The following is a 20,264-nucleotide window of genomic DNA, read 5'->3' on the forward strand; positions in this document are numbered from 1 at the left end:
ATACATATATAATTTTACAAACTCACACATATAATTTTTAGGAGAAAATTTAGGGGCAACACTTTTATTAAAATCTGACTAGCACTAAATTAGCAAAAAAAATTGAGTAATCACATACTATTAAATAAATATCACACTATTAAAAATATTATTAATAACTAATTGATAACTATAAATCACAAAATTTATTGGTTCTCTAACACTCCTAATTTTTATATATAATTATCATAAAAGACATAAATCATAATTAATAAATAAATAATATATATAATTGATATTCTTTTTAATATATAAGTTATAATTTGTTTATATAAAATTATAGATTATATTCACACTAATTAAGCAAATTGTTGAGCTTTTAGTGAATAACTCAAACTTTACAAATAAACATTACCTAAGTCATGTTAGAATTTGACCTAACTCTACTGAGCTTCACCCACTCTCACTTTCAGCCACAGAAATACTTGTGCTATATAATGCTATCTCCTCAATTAGGGTTAGTTTATAGTGCATACTTAAAATGAAGAGAAAAAAAAAGTGAAAAATCCCAAACCAGTATTTTAATTTTGAGCAATGCTAGGGGCCAGTAACATTTGTGATTGGTAGCCATCAATTAGCCATCAACGATGATTTGATGGTGTGAGATTAGTATGAGATTTCATCTAATGGCTCACCTTTCTCTGTTGGTTACATGTTGGCTAAAATGCAATAAAATTGCTGGCCCCTAGATTTTTCCTTTAATTTTTTTTTTCTTTGGTAAAAGACTATTTGTGAAAAGAAATACCAGGCGTGCTTGGTGGATTTTATTTTATTTTTAATTTTGATCTATGGCCATTAAAAAACTCTGTGGCAACGGCAGAGAGTGTGATATATGAGGTGGGTTAGGATTTTGACTAGTAAACAAGGGAAATTCATTCATGTAAACTTATGGTGATATATTGTCCCACCTCAACAATATGATAGCTCCCTGTTCTCCTCAGTTTCAATATAAAAAGGGAGCAACGGAATCACATTTTTAGGCAGCTAGCAAGAGTGTTAGAGCGAGTAGTAATTAATTTGTAACATACAACATTATTATTATTATTATTATTGTGCCATAACATAATAATCAATTTTAATTGTCATAGAATAAGAATAGGATCATGGCTGGAACACAACAATTCTCTTCGGCCACACTAACAGCGAGTGCGACTGCTAGCTATAGGCTTCCCTTAATTAGGAACTTTCCTCAAAGAAGCACCTTTCTTGTTAATCCAAATAATAAGGCTTTGTCACTTACTACTACTTGTGCTGTTAGCACTACCCAGGATGCTCAATTCACTGAAAACAATACTAGACGTTCTGCCAATTACCAACCCAACCTTTGGGACTTTGAATTTCTACAGTCGGTCGAAAATGACCTTCAGGTAATTATATTAGTGTTTAAGTGTTAGAATGGTAATTATTATTTTTTTCGTTCATATAGTAATACACAACTAATTATTTGTATACCATACTTTGTTATATTTGTTAAATAATAATTCTATTCATATACTAAATATTTTTAGCATATCTGTCTTATAAAAATGCAGTTACCGTCTTAAAATTTAGTAATAATAAAAATTAGTTAAAACAGTAAAAATTTATCTTATTTAATATTTATTAATTGTTATTAAAATTAATATATATTAAATAAAATAATTTTTTAATTTTTTTTTGTTTTTCTAATATTATGGTTTCTAAAACATACACAGGTAGAAAGATCGGAAGAGAGGGCAAGAAAGCTAGAAGAGGAGGTGCGTGGGTTAATGAAGAAGGTAGAGATTGAACCCCTAAGCTTACTGGAATTGATGGACAACGTGGAGCGCTTGGGTTTGACCTACAAATTTGAGGAGGACATTAAGAGTGCCCTTAACAACAGGATCGTTCCATTGTTACATCATCACACTATAAACAAATATGGCTTGCATGCCACTGCTCTCTCCTTCCGTTTCCTCAGACAGCATGCTTTCCACGTCTCCCCTGGTATACACCTCCTTTTTTTTCCATCATATTTAATTTTCGTGAAAACTGCAGTTGATTTTTTTTTAAAGTGACTGGGTTTTCACCTTAATTTTTACAGATAAATAACTTATTTTTATTTCATATTATCAATATTTTAAATAATTTTTTACATTTTAAATTTTAAATAATCTTAAATTTTTAATTATAAATCCTCTAAAACATAAAATTTTTTACAATTCTTTTTTAAAAATTGATTAATTAAAAGTTGATTCTTCGTAATTAAAAATTAAAAAGTAATAATTAATCAATATAAGTGCAGATGTGTTTGAGAGCTTTAAGGAGGAGGGAAAGTTCAAGAAGAAGATTAGTGGGGATGTGTTAGGATTGCTGAATCTATACGAAGCTTCATACCTTGGATTCGAGGGTGAAACCATTTTGGATGAGGCAAGAGCATTCTCAGCAACACATCTCAAGAACTTGCTACAAACAAATCAAGTTCAGAACAAAGTGGTGGCAGAAAAAGTGAAGCATGCATTGGAGCTTCCCTATCACAGAAGAGTGCACAGGCTAGAGGCGCGGTGGTTCATCGAAAGGTACGAGCAGAAGGAAGCCCACGACGGCGCGTTGCTGGAGCTGGCAAAGCTTGATTTCAACATAGTGCAATCGGTGATGAAGAAAGAGTTGCAAGAACTTTCAAGGTGGTGGAGAGAGATTGGGCTGACAAGCAAGCTGGATTTCGTTCGTGACAGGCTCATGGAGGTTTACTTCTGGGCACTTGGAATGGCCCCTCACCCTCAACTCACCGAGTGCCGCAAAGCCGTCACGAAAATGTTCGGCCTCGTCACCATCATCGACGATGTCTACGATGTCTATGGCACTCTGGACGAGCTGCAACTCTTCACCGACGCCGTTGACAGGTGGGATGTGAATGCGGTAGAAACACTTCCGGACTACATGAAGTTGTGCTACTTAGCCCTATACAACAGCGTGAATGACACAGCTTACACCACCCTTAGAGAAAAAGGCGATAATAGCCTTCCATATCTTGCAAAATCATGGAGTGACTTGTGCAAAGCATTCTTGCAAGAAGCAAAGTGGTCCAACAACAAGATCATTCCACCTTTTGATGCCTACATAAGGAATGCATCGGTTTCTTCATCCGGCGGGGCATTGCTTGCTCCTTGCTACTTTTCTGTCACCCAAGACATTACAAGCCAGGCTATTGACTCCATAACCAACTACCATGGCATCGTTCGCTCCTCTTGCGCCATTTTCAGGCTTTGCAACGATCTCGCTACCTCCGCGGTAAGTAACAATTAACCATGGTTAAATTAGTCCAAAATAACATTGACTAAATTCGTTGGGAAACATTTTAGGAAAAATTATTCTAAAATACCGTTAGAAAAATTTAATTATTAAAAAGGATCTTTAATATCAAAATTATTAAAAATAATTAAATTTTTTTATAAAATTTAAAAAAAAATTAAATTTTTTATAAAAAGATAAATATATATTTAACTATTTGTTTATTTATTTTTTATAATTTTTAATATATGTTGTTTGATTCTCAATACTATATAGATATGTATAAATATTCGTTTAGGATTAATTATGTTAATTAATTTATAAAAAATTACTCTAAAAAGATTGTTAGAAAGATTTAATTATTAAAATATTATTTCTTAATTATTATTTATTTATTTTTTAATTTTTATATCAACAATTTTTATTTTTTTTAAATTTAATAATTTTTATTATTTATTTATTTATTTTTTACTTTTATAATCTTTATCTTTTTTTTCCATTAGATAAAGATCATGAAAATTAAAAAAATAAATAAATTATTAATAAAAATCACTAAAATTTAAGAAAAATAAAATTTATCAGTATAAAAATTATAAAAAATAAATAAAAAATAATTAAAAATATATTTATCTCTTTACAAAAATATTTAGTTCATTTTCTCAAATATTATAAAAAAATTTAGTCTTTAAGTATTAAAAGTCCTTTTTAATAATTAAAATTTTTTAACAATCCTTTCGAATAATTTTTTCAAAATTTTAAGTTCAATTAATTTCATAATTTTTTATTAATTTCACACGAAGTTAGCTAAATGTATATTTTATTTGAATGATTGATAATTTAGTAACTAATTTTTTGGATAATAATATAGGCGGAGCTGGAAAGAGGTGAAACGACAAACTCAATCACGTCGTACATGACTGAGAATGGGACAACGGAGGAGGAAGCAAGGGAGAGCCTTGGAAAATTGATCGACCAAGAGTGGAAGAAGATGAACAGAGACGTAGTGTTGGAGTCTGCGTACCCGAATGTCTTCAAAGAAATAGCCATCAACATGGCTCGGGTTTCCCATTGCACCTACCAATATGGTGATGGACTTGGAAGGCCTGATGACACGGCAGAAAACAGAATCAAGTTGTCGCTCATCGAACCCATTCCAATTAATTGATTAATGCAATGATGGTCATTTCACGAAATGCAAATATTATTTTTAGTATATTTGTATTTGCCATGTTGTATATCATTAATTAGCCATCTTGTATATCATTACTTAGCCATTTCAATGAAATCAAATTATCGAGAAATTTGCCAACAACCATGTAAGAGGGCCAAAAATGCAAGGTTGTGAAAATCATCAGTCTAAAATTTGAGGTTTAAAACTTTTCAATTTTAATTGAAATTTAATTCAAATTCAATTAGAAATAATAAAATAATATTACCTTTTTAGAAAAAATTTAGAAAATTAACTATAACATAAGTCAATTCAAATCAATTTTTTGTTTTTAGTTTTAAAATTTTAAAAATTATAGTAGTAGGAATTATTTTTTCTTTTTTATAACATACTTTTTATTTTTTTAACTAATTAATTTTAATTGATTACACTTTTTGTTGGTACCTTAGCAGAATAATTTGTTTTATAATATATGTATTATTTCTCTTAAACAAATTAACTTTTAATTAATTTTTAATAAAAAAATTAGACTTGTCCAATTCATTTACTGAATTTTTAATGATTTTATCGATTCTTTGATAAAGATTTAGAATCAAGTTTATTGTTTAAATCAAATCAGTCAGATAATCAATTTTAGTTAACTCACTTGAATTAGCCCGTTTAATCTAATATTTTTGATGAACAACCAAGAGAAAAAATAAAAGAGCAGAAAAAAAAAGAAATCAGGTTCTTAACAGTAAGAGAGGACAAACCATCTCTGACGACTGGTGTCAAAGGTGAACCTCATCAGCTCCGCTACCTCCAAATCCTATCTTTGCCAACCGATCTGCTATGACATTAGCTTCTCTCGGGATAAGCTCAAAACGAATATCCCAATCCCTTCTTAACTTCAACTCAAAGATCAGTTGTATCACTTCTTTTCAAGATGCCAGAGTGGAACTTGCCAACCAGTCACTAGCTCAAAAGCTGCAGCGTAATTTGTCTCACAGACAACAAGCTTAAGACCTGCCTCCCAAGGCCAAACCAAACTTTTCCATATACTCCACAACTCCATCTTGATGACACTAGATCCAAAGGAATTTTCTGAGCATCCCATTACCCATTGACTGGAGCTATCGCAAATTACCCACCCAAAACCAGCACAATCATCCCCCAAGTTCACACTCCCATCACAATTTAACTTCCAAGCACCAGGTTTTGGCGGAGACCAAGACAGAGGTTTTAATCCCTGGACACAACACACTCAATTCTGAGGTGTATATTCAAAATCCACCATGCACCTACGAGCCTTGTATGCAATTGACCCAGGAGATCCAAAAACTCCCTGAAAATTACCCATATTTCTGTCTTGCCAAATTGATCATATTATAGCTGCAAAATTGGAACAACCTTCATTGAGGAGGCCATGCTTGAACCAATCATGCACCACGTGAGAGCCAAAGAAACATACATAAGAAAAACCTAGAGAAATCCAAACTGATCGCACCACTTCACAATCCCGAAAACAATGAAGAATTATCTCCAGAAGTTGATTGCAACGTGTACATAAGGCTGAGGAGGAGAGATGTCGCCGAAAACGTAGATATTGAGTTGGTACAGCATCATGAAGGCAAAGCTACACTAGGAGCCTCAACTTTTCAGGGACTCGCGCCTTCCAAAGCCAAAGCCAATTGATATTCATATCCCAATTCAACTTATTCTGAATTAACTATAAATATCCTTGTTTAGCAGAGTAAATAGTGTGCTCCCAACTCCAACCCAAATCACGACCAGAAGTCAAAATATGTACTAAACTAAGAATGTCTCCCCTTAAATCCCTAGGAATAAAAGAGTAAATCCTCTCCAAATGCCAAACTCCACCACGGTAAACATCTTCAATAGTTAAGGCAGTCTCACAGATATCAAGAAATTCAACCCTCGCTAATACTGGCCCAGAGTACAACCAAGAGTCAAACCAAAAATTCTTAGAAAGAGCTCCCACTTCCCAAACAAACCCTTCCTTTAATACGGAAGCTGTGTGCACAATAGACTTTCATATATATGATGAAGAACACATTGTTTTAACTGCAAATAGATTTTTATTCTGGAGGTATTTCTGAAGCATAATCTTGACCCACAATTTCTCTTGATTCATCAAAATTTTCCAAACTAGCTTTTCTAATAAAGAAAAATTGACCAACCGCGACTCCCACAAAGCAAGACCTCCTTTTTTGGAGTTGTCAAAACTCTCCAAGATGCTAAATAAAGACCACGGTGATTATGACTACCACACCAAATAAAACTTCTAGTAAACTTATCAATGTTAGAGCACACATCTGATGGAAAAAAGGCTTACTTGCATCCTATAAATAGGTATAGAAGATAAAACTGATTTAGCAAGGCAAATCTGACCAGCTTTATTAAGAAAGCGACCTTTCCAAGATGCTAGCCTATTAGTAAGCTTATCAACCACATCATTAAAATCAATTTCAGTAATTCTGTCATGCTTGAGGGGGACACCAAGGTATTTTCCCAGAGAATTAGCAAAGCGGATAGAAGAAATACCAGTGAAGAGATCCTTGTGTTGTCTAGAAACATTCATAGAACAGATAGCACGAGATTTGTCAAAATTCACCTTCATACCAGATGCTTTGCAAAAGGTGGCTATAGTGTCCAAAGCATGAAGTACTTGAGATTTCATCGCTTTGCAAAAAAGGATAAGGTCGTCTGCAAAAAGGAGATGGGAGATTACAGGACCTCTCCTAGACACAGTCACTGGTTTTCATCTACCAACCTCCACTTGCCTAGCAATGAGGCAACTCAACCTCTCCATACAAATAACAAATAAATAAGGAGACACAGGGTCTCCTTGCCTCAAACCCCTCTTTGGCTGAAAACCATCCAACCGGTAACCATTCTACATTAGAGAAAGGGAGGAAGCCTTTACACATTTCATAATAAGAGAAACAATAGTACATGAAAAGCCAAACATTATGAGAGATTGCTCCAAAAACTCCCAGCTCACTCTGTCATAAACCTTTTCTAGGTCAATTTTAAAAGCAAGAACACCTTTCTTTGATTTGGTTTTCTTCATAAAATGGAGAACTTTCTGGACTACAATGATATTGTCTGGGACACCCCTTCCAGGAATAAACCCTCGCTGCAAAGGGCCAATGATATCTTGTAGAAAAGGTCATAACCTCTCCACAACCACCTTAGTTATAATCTTGTAGATGACATTACAGAGGCTGATAGGACGAATCTCTTTCATGCGAGACGGGTTATCAACTTTAGGAATCAGCACCACCAAAGTGTCAAACAGAGCACTATTCAGATCAAACCCAGCGAAAGCCTTCTTAACAAGTTTCCATACCTATGTACCAAGCACTTCTCAATATTCCTTGAAGTAAAAAGCCTGAAAACTATCGGTACCTGAGGCCTTAAAAGAGTTCATGCCCATAACCACCTTCCTAACCTCTTCTTTAGAAACATATCTTGTGAGACTTTCAATAGCCTCACGAGATAAAGAAAGTAATTTCTGATCCCCCATTACATCAAGTTCTACCTGTTCCACATCAAAAAAAAAAAAAAATCTCTATAAAATTCAATTGTACAGTCTTTGAGTTTTTGTGAATCAATACTCCATCTTCCATCCTCAAAAACAACCCCTGAACCTTGTTACACTTTCTTCGCATAATGGTTTGCATGTGAAAGAACGCCCGTTCAATCTAATTAATTGTTCACAGATGAATTTCAGTTTGGTTTGAAAAATAAATAAATAGAGCAGTTTTAAATAATTGTTTACTTTTAATTTGAATAAAGTCATACAGAAGTGAATCAAATCAATGGAGTAAGTGTATTTTGAGTTTTTGACTATTTTCTAAGATTTGTACGGTGCGTAGTAACTGCGTAGTATTGGGCTTAGTAAAAGAGGAATAGATGCTGATATAAGCAGTAACGGGCTGGCCTGGGATTAGAAACCCGAATAGCATACTATGTTTCCGATCCGACCCGGGCTAGATTGTTATTGTGCTTGTGGCCGTGTCCGTCGTTTGCAGAAGCTACTCAGAAGAAGGAAGTAAGGAATGGGGAGCGGGAAGGAGGCTACTCAGAATGAACAGCAACGAAAACGAAAGCGAAAAGAAAAAGGAAAAGTAAAAGGAGTAAAGAGCAAGAAGAACTCAGCATCAGCATCGGAGCAGCTGCGATTCTTTGTGGATGAGTTTCAGTCGGCGAAGGGTGTAAAGCTTTCTTCTCTGGAGCTGGATTCCCTCAAAGACTCTTCCATTTTGACGCTACCTCATTCCTCTGTTTCCGATTCCGATTCCGATGTCAAAATCTTGGGGAATAATATAAAAGCAGCTTTCGGAGCATCATGGAAACAGGTCCTTTGTGAACCTGGCCTTGTTCCCGACCAAGTCCTTCCCGGAAGCCCTGCAATCCTTATCGTAGCTTCATCTGCTTTAAGATCCCTTCATCTTTTAAGGTCACTGCTTTTTCCCTTACCTTTTTTACTTTGTAATTCTTAAACCCTAAACCCTAAATTATTATTTTGCGCAGGGGTTTCCGCTCTTTCACAAAAGAATGCCATGCTGCAAAGTTGTTCTCAAAGCACATGAAACTAGAAGAACAGGTATGCTCCCTTGCTCCCTCCAGTTCTCCAACCCTATTCGGTTGATGCTCACCTTTTAAGGTCACTGCAGATTTCAGTGTTGAATAACCGTGTTAACATTGCTAGTGGCACACCAAGCAGGTTGAACATCTGATTACTCTCCCTGACATTGTTTCACTTGTATTCACTAGTCAATCATTGAGATGAGTTGTGTATTGTTCTCCCTTCAATTTCAGGATAAAGAAGCTCATCGACACTGAGGCGTTAAGCCTTTCGCGGCTACAAGTGCTTCTTCTCGATATACATCCAGATGTAAAAGGCTACTCTCTGTTTACTCTTCCACAAGTCAGGTTTGGCTCTCATTTTCTGCTTTAATTATTAATCCATGTCATCTGGTACATCACAAACTTTAATCTCTAGAAGCTAATGGATTTGTTCATGGATTAATGTTACATGCGCAGAGATGAATTCTGGGACTTATTCAAGAACTATTTTTATCAGGGGATGATCCAGGGACATCTGCGTATCTGTCTCTATGGTCCACTCCAGTCAGCTGTCCGCTTAAAAGGAAAACCAGCACAACCTCTTCCCGACGAATAACATATCATCCCTCTCTACTTGTTTTTATTTTTTTCTAAGTATCTTGGTGAAATTCCTATATCTCTAAATGACTTTCATGGGGTTGATTAGATGACAGTCTACTGTTATTTTATTTTTTATACTTCAAAATGAAATTCAAGTTACATATCCTCACACCAAGCATATTATATCGGCAAATGTTACCATGTCTCACTAGTTATACATGGCTCATTATTTGTAAATTTACGCCTTGCCATGTTAAGGAATGTGATAGATGATGCACTTCCTGGTATTTTGTTAAACTATTGCTTAGTATTTGCATGTTAGTATTATAGAAATCAAACCATAGGCTTCTACGCTGCTTTTTAAGAGTCCTAATATAGAAATAGAGTGCTGGTGTTGGAAAAAAAATTAAAAAGTAAATGATGCTCGTGTTGAAAATAAACATGACAAGATTAACGTGAAAATGAAAGAGGTTGAAATCAACGATGAGGAAACAGAATAATGTTAGCTTCTTGTGTTCATTACTGATTACATCGAATTCTCACCGGAGTTCCATCTTAGCCTTCTTTAGGGATAACTAAGGTTGCGTTTGATTTGATTTTTTCATTTTTAATATTTTTTATTTTTAAAATTTTATTAAAAAAAAGGGAAAAGAAAAGTAGAATTTTATTTTATTTTTTTCACAAAATCCTAAAAACAGAAAATAGAAACCCAAAACAAATGTACCCTAAACTCCTAAAGTTGCAAAAGAGATAAAATCGCAGAGATAAATCATCCCTTTATTGATTAGATTTTAAACTATTGAATATCTATACTACAAACTATTATTTGTTATCACCATTTTTCCCCAAGGATAAATATGAAGGGTAAAGTCCTGAGTTACTATTTGGTTTTGTATTTGTGAGGGAGTTGATCATTCCGCTGCAGGAGATGAATTAATTGTGAGCTGACTGCCTCATCCACTTTGTAGCTGACCACTTCTCTCCAGAGAGTACCTCACATCCTCCATGCACACTATCTGGATCTGACTTTCCATCTAGTCCCTGAGAAAACAGACGCACAGTGAAATCAAGAAACAATTACAGCTCTGCATAGTCGAAATTATGTACATATTGACATTCTTTTCTAACAAGAGTAGTGGGGAAGCCCCTTCGATGAAATACCAGTGGCATGCTTACAAGTTACAACAAATATATTCACTTTGTTCATTTTTATCTGTCATTGTGAAAATTTTCAGTAGCAGATAAAAGAAAAGGGACGAAAGTACATTGAAATACAAGAATGAGGAAAAATATTTAAAAAAAAAAAAGACTCTCTGGATCTAAGAATGATTAATGTGTAGCCTTGAACAAATTCGCATATTGTCTTACATGAGACAATGAGATATTTGGAAAATTTCATGTTCCAAATGTATTTGACAGGAACCATTTTTCATTTGTAGGGAGTTAGTTTAACAACACTTAATCCCTCATGCTTAAAAGCAGCATCCTAATAACATATTACTACTAGTAGTTCAGAGGAAGTTTAGACCAATGAACAACAGTTAAGAATTTAATAAAATAGCTTCTCTTATTTCAAAATTTTCATGAATGATTACTTCAACTAGCTAATTAAATAAAATCATACTAACCATACTCCAAAAGAGCACAGCATTTCCTTTGATTGCTTTCACAGATAGCCCTTTGACAGTTTTCCCACCACAGCTACATTCACCTGAACCAGCCTGAAATGCATGCAGTGCGCGTATTATCAATAGTAGCCTTCAGTACAGTCATAAAGATCAATTAGATCGAAATCTTAGCACACAGAATAGATAGTAAATACTAGAATATTAATATTAACATATTCCTCCACTTAAAGTCTAACATATAAGATTAACCAGAAAAAACAAAATGGTACATCTCCTGCATCAGCCTGTGTAAGGAACCCAATCAATTATGAACTGGTGCACTTAATTGTAATTAAGTGAACTTTAGGCTGGGTGAGTTTTGAAATTAATTCCAACTAGGCAAAGAAGAGAGAATATTGTAACTTGTTAGGGAAGAGCCATGTATAGGCTCTAACAGGAGGGATACTGATGGGTAAATCTCAGAATTTGGAGAGGAATTAGAACTAGGAGAGTATGGCATCTCAAAGAGCTACAGGCAAGATATGGCCTCTTGAACTGCCATTCCCAATTACTATTTCTTGTCATCATCAGTGTGTGAATTCAAGAATTTTTTTTTTCTGTATGTGTTATTTCTAGTCCATTATCCTCCATGAATACCAGGTTCCTTAATCCTTACAGCCTGTCACCCAATTCTTGTTTTAGTTTCAGACCATTGTTATGCTTCAGAAGTCAGAACTACAACTACAGCAGCTAATGGAATATGTTACATGACAAATTCAGAAAACAAGAAACTAACCATTGGGAAATATGTCTCTCCTCCCTCAACATTGTCACTTAAATACATAAGCATCGTAGCTATCCGCTGCCCACCACGCTTCAAGTTGAACTGCCTCAAAAATTAAGGCACAAGAGGATTGCAAATGGTTTAGTTTAAGAGACTTTGAGGTAATTCTCATGCTTACTAAAATAGATAAATAAAATATAGAATAATATAACTTACAGCATCAGAAAAATAGTCATGATGGGGTTTGTAATATTGATTCTTCTCATACCTGTGCTGCTGCAGATGTTAGCCTTATACTAGCAGCACCATTCTCTATTCTTCAAAAATATTAACAAAAAAGGGACATCTCCTTACCTCAGAATTTGTATAAGCTCTCCATTTTCAATTGGTATTTGAGAATAGATGGAAATCCTTTTTTCAATTGCCTAATTGAGCAAGGTGAACATGCTTAGCAAAGTATACACAATCAATCCTCACCAATAAAATATGTTGTGTACCTCTTCTCCAGTTCTACATTTACTGGTTTTGGCCTTTGTTTAATTATGTTTTCTAATTTAAACTTCATTATGAGATTAGTAATTGTAGAATCTCAATTCTCAATTGCTAATGCTTGTAGGTTAAGTTTACATTTAAACAGATGCAATGGTTCACATCTTTATTAGATGGTCAGATTTTATGAAAAAAGAGAGCTTCTTGATTGTGATGTAACAGAATCCTAGGCGTGAAACCTAAGGACCATAGGTGGGACACAATGTTTAAAAGACTGAGCAACTCACTAATAACCACTCAAAAAGTGTTCTAAGTGAACCAGCTGGTTCTATGCTTGTGCGTATCAGACCAGGAAAACTGTTAAAATTTCATGGTTGAATCAGCTGGTGCAGTCGGTGGTTTAATGACAAAAGCAAGACGATTTGAGAAGGAAAATGATCTTCAAAACTTACATGAACCATGGGATATTTTCTCTCCTCAGGACTTAAAAACATACCAGAGCTTGTTCTGACATCACTCTTGATTCCCTGTGAAAGGTATTCACCATATTTCATGAAGAAATTAAATAAATATATTCCAAAATTCACAGTACAACATTATTCAATTATTAGATATTAGATATTTTGATCAAATGAGCAACAAACTAATACATGTTTAAATTTTTCTCATATGGATTTCCTTCTGTTTTAATCTATTTTATGTAGAGAAAAAAGCATCTGAATATAGTTGTTTCCCTTCATGAAAGTTGATGTGAAAAGCGATTTGTATATCATCGGCTATACAGTTTCATGTCACATATTTGAGGATGATATAGGACCAGATATATGAAACCATTTAAAAAAAAAACATCGAATAGAACCACAAGCATCCAGGTTCTGTTATCAGGAACCCAGTGAGCCCAACCCAGAAGAAATCAATTCTCAATGTACCTTTCCTGTTTTTGTATCCACCACTGTTGAAATATGCAGGCGAGGAAGTGCTACACCCCTGAGATAATCACATTCCTGTAAAGATAAAATTATTTAAATTCAGACCCGTCTAAACATCAACCAAAAAGGGCTTCACTCAGCAGCTGGATTTTTTAAAAGTACCATCAAATGCCCAATATTAGTATATAACTATAGATCCTTTTCTGTTGGGATAGGAAGATCTTATCTGTGGCTAAATAGCAAGTCCTACTTCACGCTAGCAGGCTGGCATCTAATGAGGAAACTTTAACCCTCAAATAGATGTCTGAAACTTTAAATTGACTCCTTAGTCTAATCTGTATAATATCCTAATAATCCTAGTCAATGATACAGTGATAACAGGTTTCATCTAAATTTCTTACAAATCTCATACCTCCATGCTTAGGAAGTTGTGCAGCAAAATAATTCTTGGAGACCAGCTAAGCACTTCAGGTTTGACCTGCATCAAGAATTGAAGATCATACAAACATAATTATCTATAAGCATGCAAGTCAAGTCTCTGCTCTCCCAATCAAAAGAAGGATACTAAATAGAAAACAGATACTATCAAAAAGAAAGAATAAGATAGTTAAAAGCTAAGTAAACAGAGACAATGGTCAGATAAATACGCTCGTTAAAGGCTCGAATAAAGAGGATCAGCATCAAGGCTTGAATAAAGAATAAGATAGTTAGAGTTAGACATTCCTAATACTTGCATACGCTGATATAATATATCATACATCATAAAAGGATCAAGCACTCAGAATGCAACAGACATACATAACCAAGTCGTAAGATCTCTGCTTCTTTGTCGTTGCCCCAATGTGGAAGACCTGAACATGTGAATGCAAAAATAAATGAATAATTGAGGGGGAAAAGAATAGACAATGAACAGGGATAAAAGTAAACAAGACCTCTGGGCAATTGAAGATGACTATCGGTGTCAAAGCCACGCAATCTTCTAAATGGAATACCCTGAGTGCCTATAGTCATCAGGTTAGACTAACACTAACAAACAACACTACAACAATGCATAGCATATATAATAACAATAACAATAACAATCAAACACACATATGAAATTGTAATCATAATCGTAATCATGACTAAAATTAAAGCGATTTCACAGAAGAACACTAAAGAGCGCAAGATTATACCATATGAATCTTCCAATTTCCGAATGAACGCCAACTGAGAAAGAGCACCTGAAATTTCCAGTACAGAAAAGAACATGAATGAGATGAAAATGGAAGCAGTTGAATTCTGTAAGAAGGTGAAAATGGAATCACCAAACGAAAGAAAAAGTAGCACAAGAAGAAGATCAAAGCACATGCTCGCATCTTATTACCTATAATCATTCCGATGGTGACAAATGTGAGAAGTCCGAAAACGATCTTCATCGAGGAAGCCATGGATTTGACCAGGGGCGAAGAAAGAAGCACGACTTGGAAGCTGAGAAGAAGAATCAGAATCCAGTTTCGTCGTTGTTGCTACGTTTTGAATAAACAGCGACCAAACTGCTATCAACGCCCCTTGCTTTCTTGTTGAAACTTGAAACTGGGAACTCGCCTCCGAGCTTCTCTCTCTTTTCTTTTTCTTTTCTTTTAATTTAATTTTTTATTTTTGACTTGACTTCACTACAGTACACTACGGCTACGTATCATAAATAAAATGAAAAACAGTTTTAAAATATATATAAATGAAAAAATTTTACTAATATTTGTCTTAAACATATTTTAAAAATATTATAAAAAATATTTTACTAAAAATTATAAAAAATAAAAAATTATATTTTAATATATTAAATATATTAAAATTAAAACTTTTTATTATTATACTATTAAAATTTATTTTTTAGTATAATTAAATTTATAAATAAAATACAATTTAAATAAAATTATTATAAAAAAATTTTTCATCAAATCTACATCATAATTCATTAAAAAATTTTTACTAATTAACTATTGAGTAAATAGATCGTGTTCAAATTAAAATATTAAAAGCCCCCAAGAAGGACAAAAAATTATTACAAGGAAGAATCTAATGTTTGTGACTTCAAAAGTCAAACAGAGTTTCCTCCGCTGTTTAATTACATATTTCTGTTTGTAGAAAGAAATTTAAAGTGAAAGATTACAGCGATATTTCCTTAGATTTTTTTTCTGTTTTTTTAATTAAATATTATACTTGTCATAATCCGTATTTAAATACTACATTTCCTTTTTTATTTTTAAATTCATTCTAAAGTTTGATAATTACCGTTCTATTTTATTTTATTTTTCAAAAAAACGTCATCCCTCTCTCAATTTACCTATTTTTATAGCCACTAGCCAGCCTCACTACCATCTCCAAACTTTTCTATAAATCCACTAATCACTGCTGATTAATTCCATACAAACTTAGAACCAATCAGTGTGCCTCGGCATTCCCAGTGATGATACTGTGAGCTTTGTTTAGTTAATGGGCAGAAAAAAAAAAAGATATACACAAATACATAAATAAACATAGGTATAACATTATACAATTTATTTTAGTTTATTTGGTGAATAATATATAATACAATACACAAATTATAATTATATTAAAATATTAATATTTTTTTTTTCATCGTCAATATTACAATAACATTATATTTACTGTTTCCACTTCAATTTATTATTATTTTTTAAGATAGACGTAGTCACTGCTAATATTTTTAACAATTCAAATATAAATTATTATAAAAAAAAAAACAAAAAATAAAAAAAAGTTATAAATTTTACTATGTCTTTTTTTAAAGAATGACCGTGATAATGTCTTCTTTTCTAAAGAGAGACTAAATTTACAAGAAGATGAAATAGAAAATACCGTGAATGACTTAGATATGGGAGAAAGAGGGAGAGACAGATAAAGTTGTTGTCATGGGAAATAAGCAAAAGACAGCATCTTGGTGGTGAGAGTGAAAGAGACAAAAAGAAACGGTTGAAAGAAGGAGGGTACATTTGGAGAATTCACACAATATTAAAGGTAAAAATGAATAAAAAAAAATTGTGTCTAACATAAAAAATTTGTGTCTCAACTTGATACAAAATATATGTTTATTGTGTGTAATTGTATACCATGTATGTTTAAGAAAATTATCTCTTCAATTAAAGGATAGATGTATATCACCGTGTTTATGTATTGAGACTTGTTATACATATAAGTCTTTTTGGCATATAAGTCTGTGTAAGTCAGCTCAAATTTAACAAAAATAACTCTCAATTTAAAGAGCGTGTAAACACGCGCTTCTTTAACTTTGAATAGCACGATATCAGAAACGTTCTTTTTTAATGTTTATATTTCACATTCTTCCTCTTCCTACTTCTCCTTCTTCTTCTCATTCTTCTTTGCATTTTTCCTCATTTTTCTTCGCATTCCTTATTCTTCTTCTTATTCGCGTTTTCATCTTCATCGTGGTTCTTTTTATTGTTGTTATTGTTGCTGCATATTTTTTCTCATCCTCTTTCTATTAATTTTACAATATTATATATTTTTTTCTTCTTTGTTTGATTTTTTTCCCAAAGAAGAATTATAAGAAAACAAAATAAGAAGATGAGGAAGAAGAAGCAGTAAAAGATGAAGAGGAGGAAGAGAAAGAGTTTTGAATTATGCAGAACTTATCAGAATAAAAATACACTCAAATATTTTCGTGTTACAACCAACTGATTTGCTGTAAATACAGAAAAATATTTTTTCTAATGCTGCATTTTTTTCTTCTTCTTTTTTTCTTTATTTCTTTCTTTCTTTTGGTTAAATGAATGTAAGTTCATTCTTTTTCAAGTAATTTTACAGCATTATGTGTTTCTTCTTCTTTTTGTTTGTTTTTTTTTTTATTCTTATTAAGAAAGTAAAATAAGAAGAAACTTAAGAAGGTAAAACAAAAAGAAAAAGATGAATAAAAAGAAGAAGAAGAAGAAGAAGACGGTGATGATGATAAAAAAAAGAAGCAGCAGTACAAGATGAGGATGAGGAGGAAGAGGAAGAGTTTTGAATTATGCAGAATTTATCAGAATAAAAATACACCCAAATATTTTTGTGTTACACTCAAATTTACTGCAAATACAGAAAAATATTTCTTCTAATGCTGCATTTTTTTCTTCTTCTTTTTGTCCTTATTTCTTTCTTTTTTTTAGTTAAATGAATGTAATCCCATCATTTTTCAAGTAATTTTGCAGCATTATGTGTTTCTTTTTTTTTTGTTTAATTTTTTTATTTTTATTCTTTTTAAGAGAGTAAAACAAGAAGAAACTTGAGAAGGTAAAACAAAAAAGAAAAGATGAATAAGAAAAAAAATTAAGAAGATGGTGATGTTGATTAAAAAAAAGCAGTAGAAGATGAGAAGGAGAAAGAGGAAAAATTTTGAACTATGCAAAACTTATCCGAACAAAAATACACTCAAAATTTTTAAAATACACCCAAATAATTTCGTGTTACACCCAAATATCTCCGTGTTACACCCAAATTTACTACAAATATAAAAAAATATTTCCTCTAATGGTACATTTTTTCTTCTGAATTGAACCACACCTCAACTACTTGATTGGATTCAAAATAATAAAAGAAGGAGAAGAAATTCCAATGAAAAAGAATGAGAAAGAGGAGGAGGAGGAAGAGGTGGTGTTGATGACGACGATAACGAAAAAGGAGAAGAAAAAACGTACAGTAACGACACGAAACATGTGAATATAAATAACTTGTAAAGACTTGTATAGGAAAAACGCTTGTATGTGAAAAATAATTATATAATTAATACTTTGAAAAGACTTCGAAAGAGTCCTTTAAACAAATAATAAACCGTAGTATTAAATGCGGTATATTTTGTAATTTGTAATCATTAATCAGTCATTATTAATATTTTTTTGGTATAAAATTACATATTTTTTTAAATAGTTAAATACTGACTAAATTTTAATAAAAATATTAATTCTTAAATTTTTTTAATAATAAATATTAAGTAAATTATTTTATATTTTATTTTTTTACAAATTAAAAAACTTTCATATATAGAAAATCAAACGACACTTACATTTAAGAAAAAGTATAAGATAAATAGTTTTTATGATAAATTATAAATTGATAGGAGATATAATATTTGACTATAAAAAATCTTAATAAGTAAAAACAAATATATAATTGAATATTTATTGTTTTGAAATCTATACAAATATATTACACTATACTATAATATCTTTTTTTTTGTTGAGTTTTTTTGAATAAATTTAAATACTAGCTAAATTTGCAAAAAATTTCATTAACAACACCGTTTAATTATACATCTAAATATTTTTGTATTTAAGTCTAACCAAGTAGATTCAAACTCAACAAAAATTATTTTCAGCATGCACACATGTGCGTTTCAATAACGCTTCTATGTTTTTGTCTTTGTCTTTGCATTCTTCCTTCTTCTTCTTTACTTTCTTCCTTCCGTCTTCACATTCCTTCTTCTTCTTCTTCTTCTTCTTTGCGTTCTTCCTTCTTCTTCGCCTTTTATCTTCTTTTTTTCGCGTTCCTTCTTCTTTTTCGCTTGTTTTCACTCAATCGTCATTCTTTTATTGTTGTTGTTGTTGCTGCGTTTTTTCTTTTCATTCTTTTAATTGAGGTTCATTTGGATCCAGAAATGAACCAAATTTAGTTCTAATTTGGTGAATACTTAACAATAGTATAAAGTGAACCTAACTCAATTCACAAATGAGACGAATTGGGTTCATATTCGAATAAAAAGTAATAAACTTCAATTAACAAGAAAAATAATTTCAATTCATTTCTACATGCAAATGAACTCAATTAAACCAAGAGATGAACCGAATTTTGTAAGGAATAACAAATTTGGTGAATACTTAGAAGTAGCATCAAGCGAATCTAACTCAATTCACAAATGAACCGAATTCGGTTTAGATTTGAACAAAAAGTGATAAATATTCAATCAACAAGAAAAGCACATTTCAATTCATTTCTACATGCAAATGAACTTAATTAAATTAAGAGATGAATCAAATTTCTTAAGAAATAACAGATTTGGTGAATACTTAAAATAGTATCAAGTAAACCTAACTCAATTCACAAATAAACCAGTCGTTAAGCAAGGCCCGGTGGTTGTTGAAGTTTAGTTGATCTAGATATCTTTTTTCAACTTTTTTTGTTTTTTTTTTCCATAAGTAAGTTGAATAAATCATTACTAATATTTTCAATAATTATTAAATTTTCAATAATTTTTTTTAAATTTATTAACATTAAAAATATTCTTAAAAATATTGAAACTATGATAAAAATAATAAAAATGATAATTTTTTCATAAATAACAAATACAAAAAATATTTATATATTTAATTCAAAATTTTATAAAAAAATATTTAAATAACTATTTAAAAAATTCATAAAAGCATGAAACTAAAGTTTGACCTATAGATTTTCTTTTCATCTTAAAATATTTTTTGGACATTTACAAAATAAAAAGTTACAAAAAGTATCTAATTAATGTAACATAACTAAATTTCAAAAATAAAAAATATTTTATTTTTTAAAATTATATTTGTAGTTAAAAAATTTAAAATATATTTTTCTCAGCAAATTAACCATGAGTTTTTTGGTTTTCTTTTGTAATCCAAATAACTTAGAATTTTTTTAAATAAATAATTTAAATATTTTATTTACAAATATTGATAATTTGTAACATATTTATTAATTTTTTTATTTTTTTTATATATTTATTTACGGTGTAAACTAATAAACGAGATATATTAAATTTGAGATAGGTGTATTTTTTCAAATTTTATATATCTTATTTAGAA

The 20,264-nt window shown here is 31.7% G+C and overlaps 3 protein-coding genes across 4 annotated transcripts; 2 read left to right on the forward strand and 1 right to left on the reverse strand.

Annotated features, from left to right (window-relative positions):
- Positions 1–1,004: 1,004 nt before the first annotated feature.
- LOC130950434 (isoprene synthase, chloroplastic-like) lies at positions 1,005–4,589 on the forward strand. The gene is made up of 4 exons (XM_057878920.1): positions 1,005–1,406; positions 1,734–2,004; positions 2,303–3,288; positions 4,157–4,589. The coding sequence occupies exons 1-4, from the start codon at positions 1,143–1,145 to the stop codon at positions 4,451–4,453; spliced, it is 1,818 nt and encodes a 605-aa protein (XP_057734903.1). The 5' UTR covers positions 1,005–1,142; the 3' UTR covers positions 4,454–4,589.
- A 3,866-nt stretch (positions 4,590–8,455) lies between these two features.
- Positions 8,456–9,800, forward strand: LOC130950436 (protein CMS1). 2 transcript variants are annotated; one of them, XM_057878923.1, is made up of 5 exons: positions 8,456–8,921; positions 8,996–9,068; positions 9,139–9,188; positions 9,284–9,397; positions 9,549–9,800. In XM_057878923.1, exons 1-5 carry the CDS (start codon positions 8,521–8,523, stop codon positions 9,553–9,555), a joined length of 645 nt encoding a protein of 214 aa, XP_057734906.1. In that variant the 5' UTR covers positions 8,456–8,520; the 3' UTR covers positions 9,556–9,800. The 2 variants fall into 2 exon arrangements, with proteins under 2 accessions (XP_057734906.1, XP_057734905.1); XM_057878922.1 differs by having other exon boundaries at positions 8,461–8,921; positions 9,509–9,800.
- A 590-nt stretch (positions 9,801–10,390) lies between these two features.
- On the reverse strand, positions 10,391–15,090 carry LOC130950435 (prolyl 4-hydroxylase 1). Its single transcript, XM_057878921.1, has 12 exons — positions 14,807–15,090; positions 14,616–14,663; positions 14,373–14,441; positions 14,239–14,291; positions 13,853–13,918; positions 13,441–13,515; positions 12,964–13,038; positions 12,377–12,447; positions 12,239–12,290; positions 12,035–12,124; positions 11,260–11,352; positions 10,391–10,672 (listed from the first exon to the last, which is right to left on the reverse strand). Exons 1-12 carry the CDS (start codon positions 14,868–14,870, stop codon positions 10,565–10,567), a joined length of 864 nt encoding a protein of 287 aa, XP_057734904.1. The 5' UTR covers positions 14,871–15,090; the 3' UTR covers positions 10,391–10,564.
- Between the last annotated feature and the right edge of the window lie 5,174 nt (positions 15,091–20,264).

The sequence above is a fragment of the Arachis stenosperma genome, chromosome 9 (genome assembly GCF_014773155.1).
Source record: "Arachis stenosperma cultivar V10309 chromosome 9, arast.V10309.gnm1.PFL2, whole genome shotgun sequence".
Classification (NCBI taxonomy): Eukaryota; Viridiplantae; Streptophyta; class Magnoliopsida; order Fabales; family Fabaceae; genus Arachis; species Arachis stenosperma.

What these genes read in the sequence shown, in the direction of transcription:
- LOC130950434 (XM_057878920.1), top strand. Translation starts at nt 1,143, where the DNA reads ATGGCTGGAACACAACAATTCTCTTCGGCCACACTAACAGCGAGTGCG. An exon ending in TGCTTTCCACGTCTCCCCTG is followed by an intron (nt 2,005 to 2,302) that starts GTATACACCTCC and finishes ATATAAGTGCAG; the next exon opens with ATGTGTTTGAGAGCTTTAAG. An exon ending in ACGATCTCGCTACCTCCGCG is followed by an intron (nt 3,289 to 4,156) that starts GTAAGTAACAAT and finishes ATAATAATATAG; the next exon opens with GCGGAGCTGGAAAGAGGTGA.
- LOC130950436 (XM_057878922.1), top strand. Translation starts at nt 8,521, where the DNA reads ATGGGGAGCGGGAAGGAGGCTACTCAGAATGAACAGCAACGAAAACGA. An exon ending in AGATCCCTTCATCTTTTAAG is followed by an intron (nt 8,922 to 8,995) that starts GTCACTGCTTTT and finishes TATTTTGCGCAG; the next exon opens with GGGTTTCCGCTCTTTCACAA. An exon ending in ACATGAAACTAGAAGAACAG is followed by an intron (nt 9,069 to 9,138) that starts GTATGCTCCCTT and finishes AGGTCACTGCAG; the next exon opens with ATTTCAGTGTTGAATAACCG.
- LOC130950435 (XM_057878921.1), bottom strand. Translation starts at nt 14,870, where the DNA reads ATGGCTTCCTCGATGAAGATCGTTTTCGGACTTCTCACATTTGTCACC. An exon ending in CACCATCGGAATGATTATAG is followed by an intron (nt 14,664 to 14,806) that starts GTAATAAGATGC and finishes TGGAAATTTCAG; the next exon opens with GTGCTCTTTCTCAGTTGGCG. An exon ending in TGGATACAAAAACAGGAAAG is followed by an intron (nt 13,039 to 13,440) that starts GTACATTGAGAA and finishes TACCTTTCACAG; the next exon opens with GGAATCAAGAGTGATGTCAG.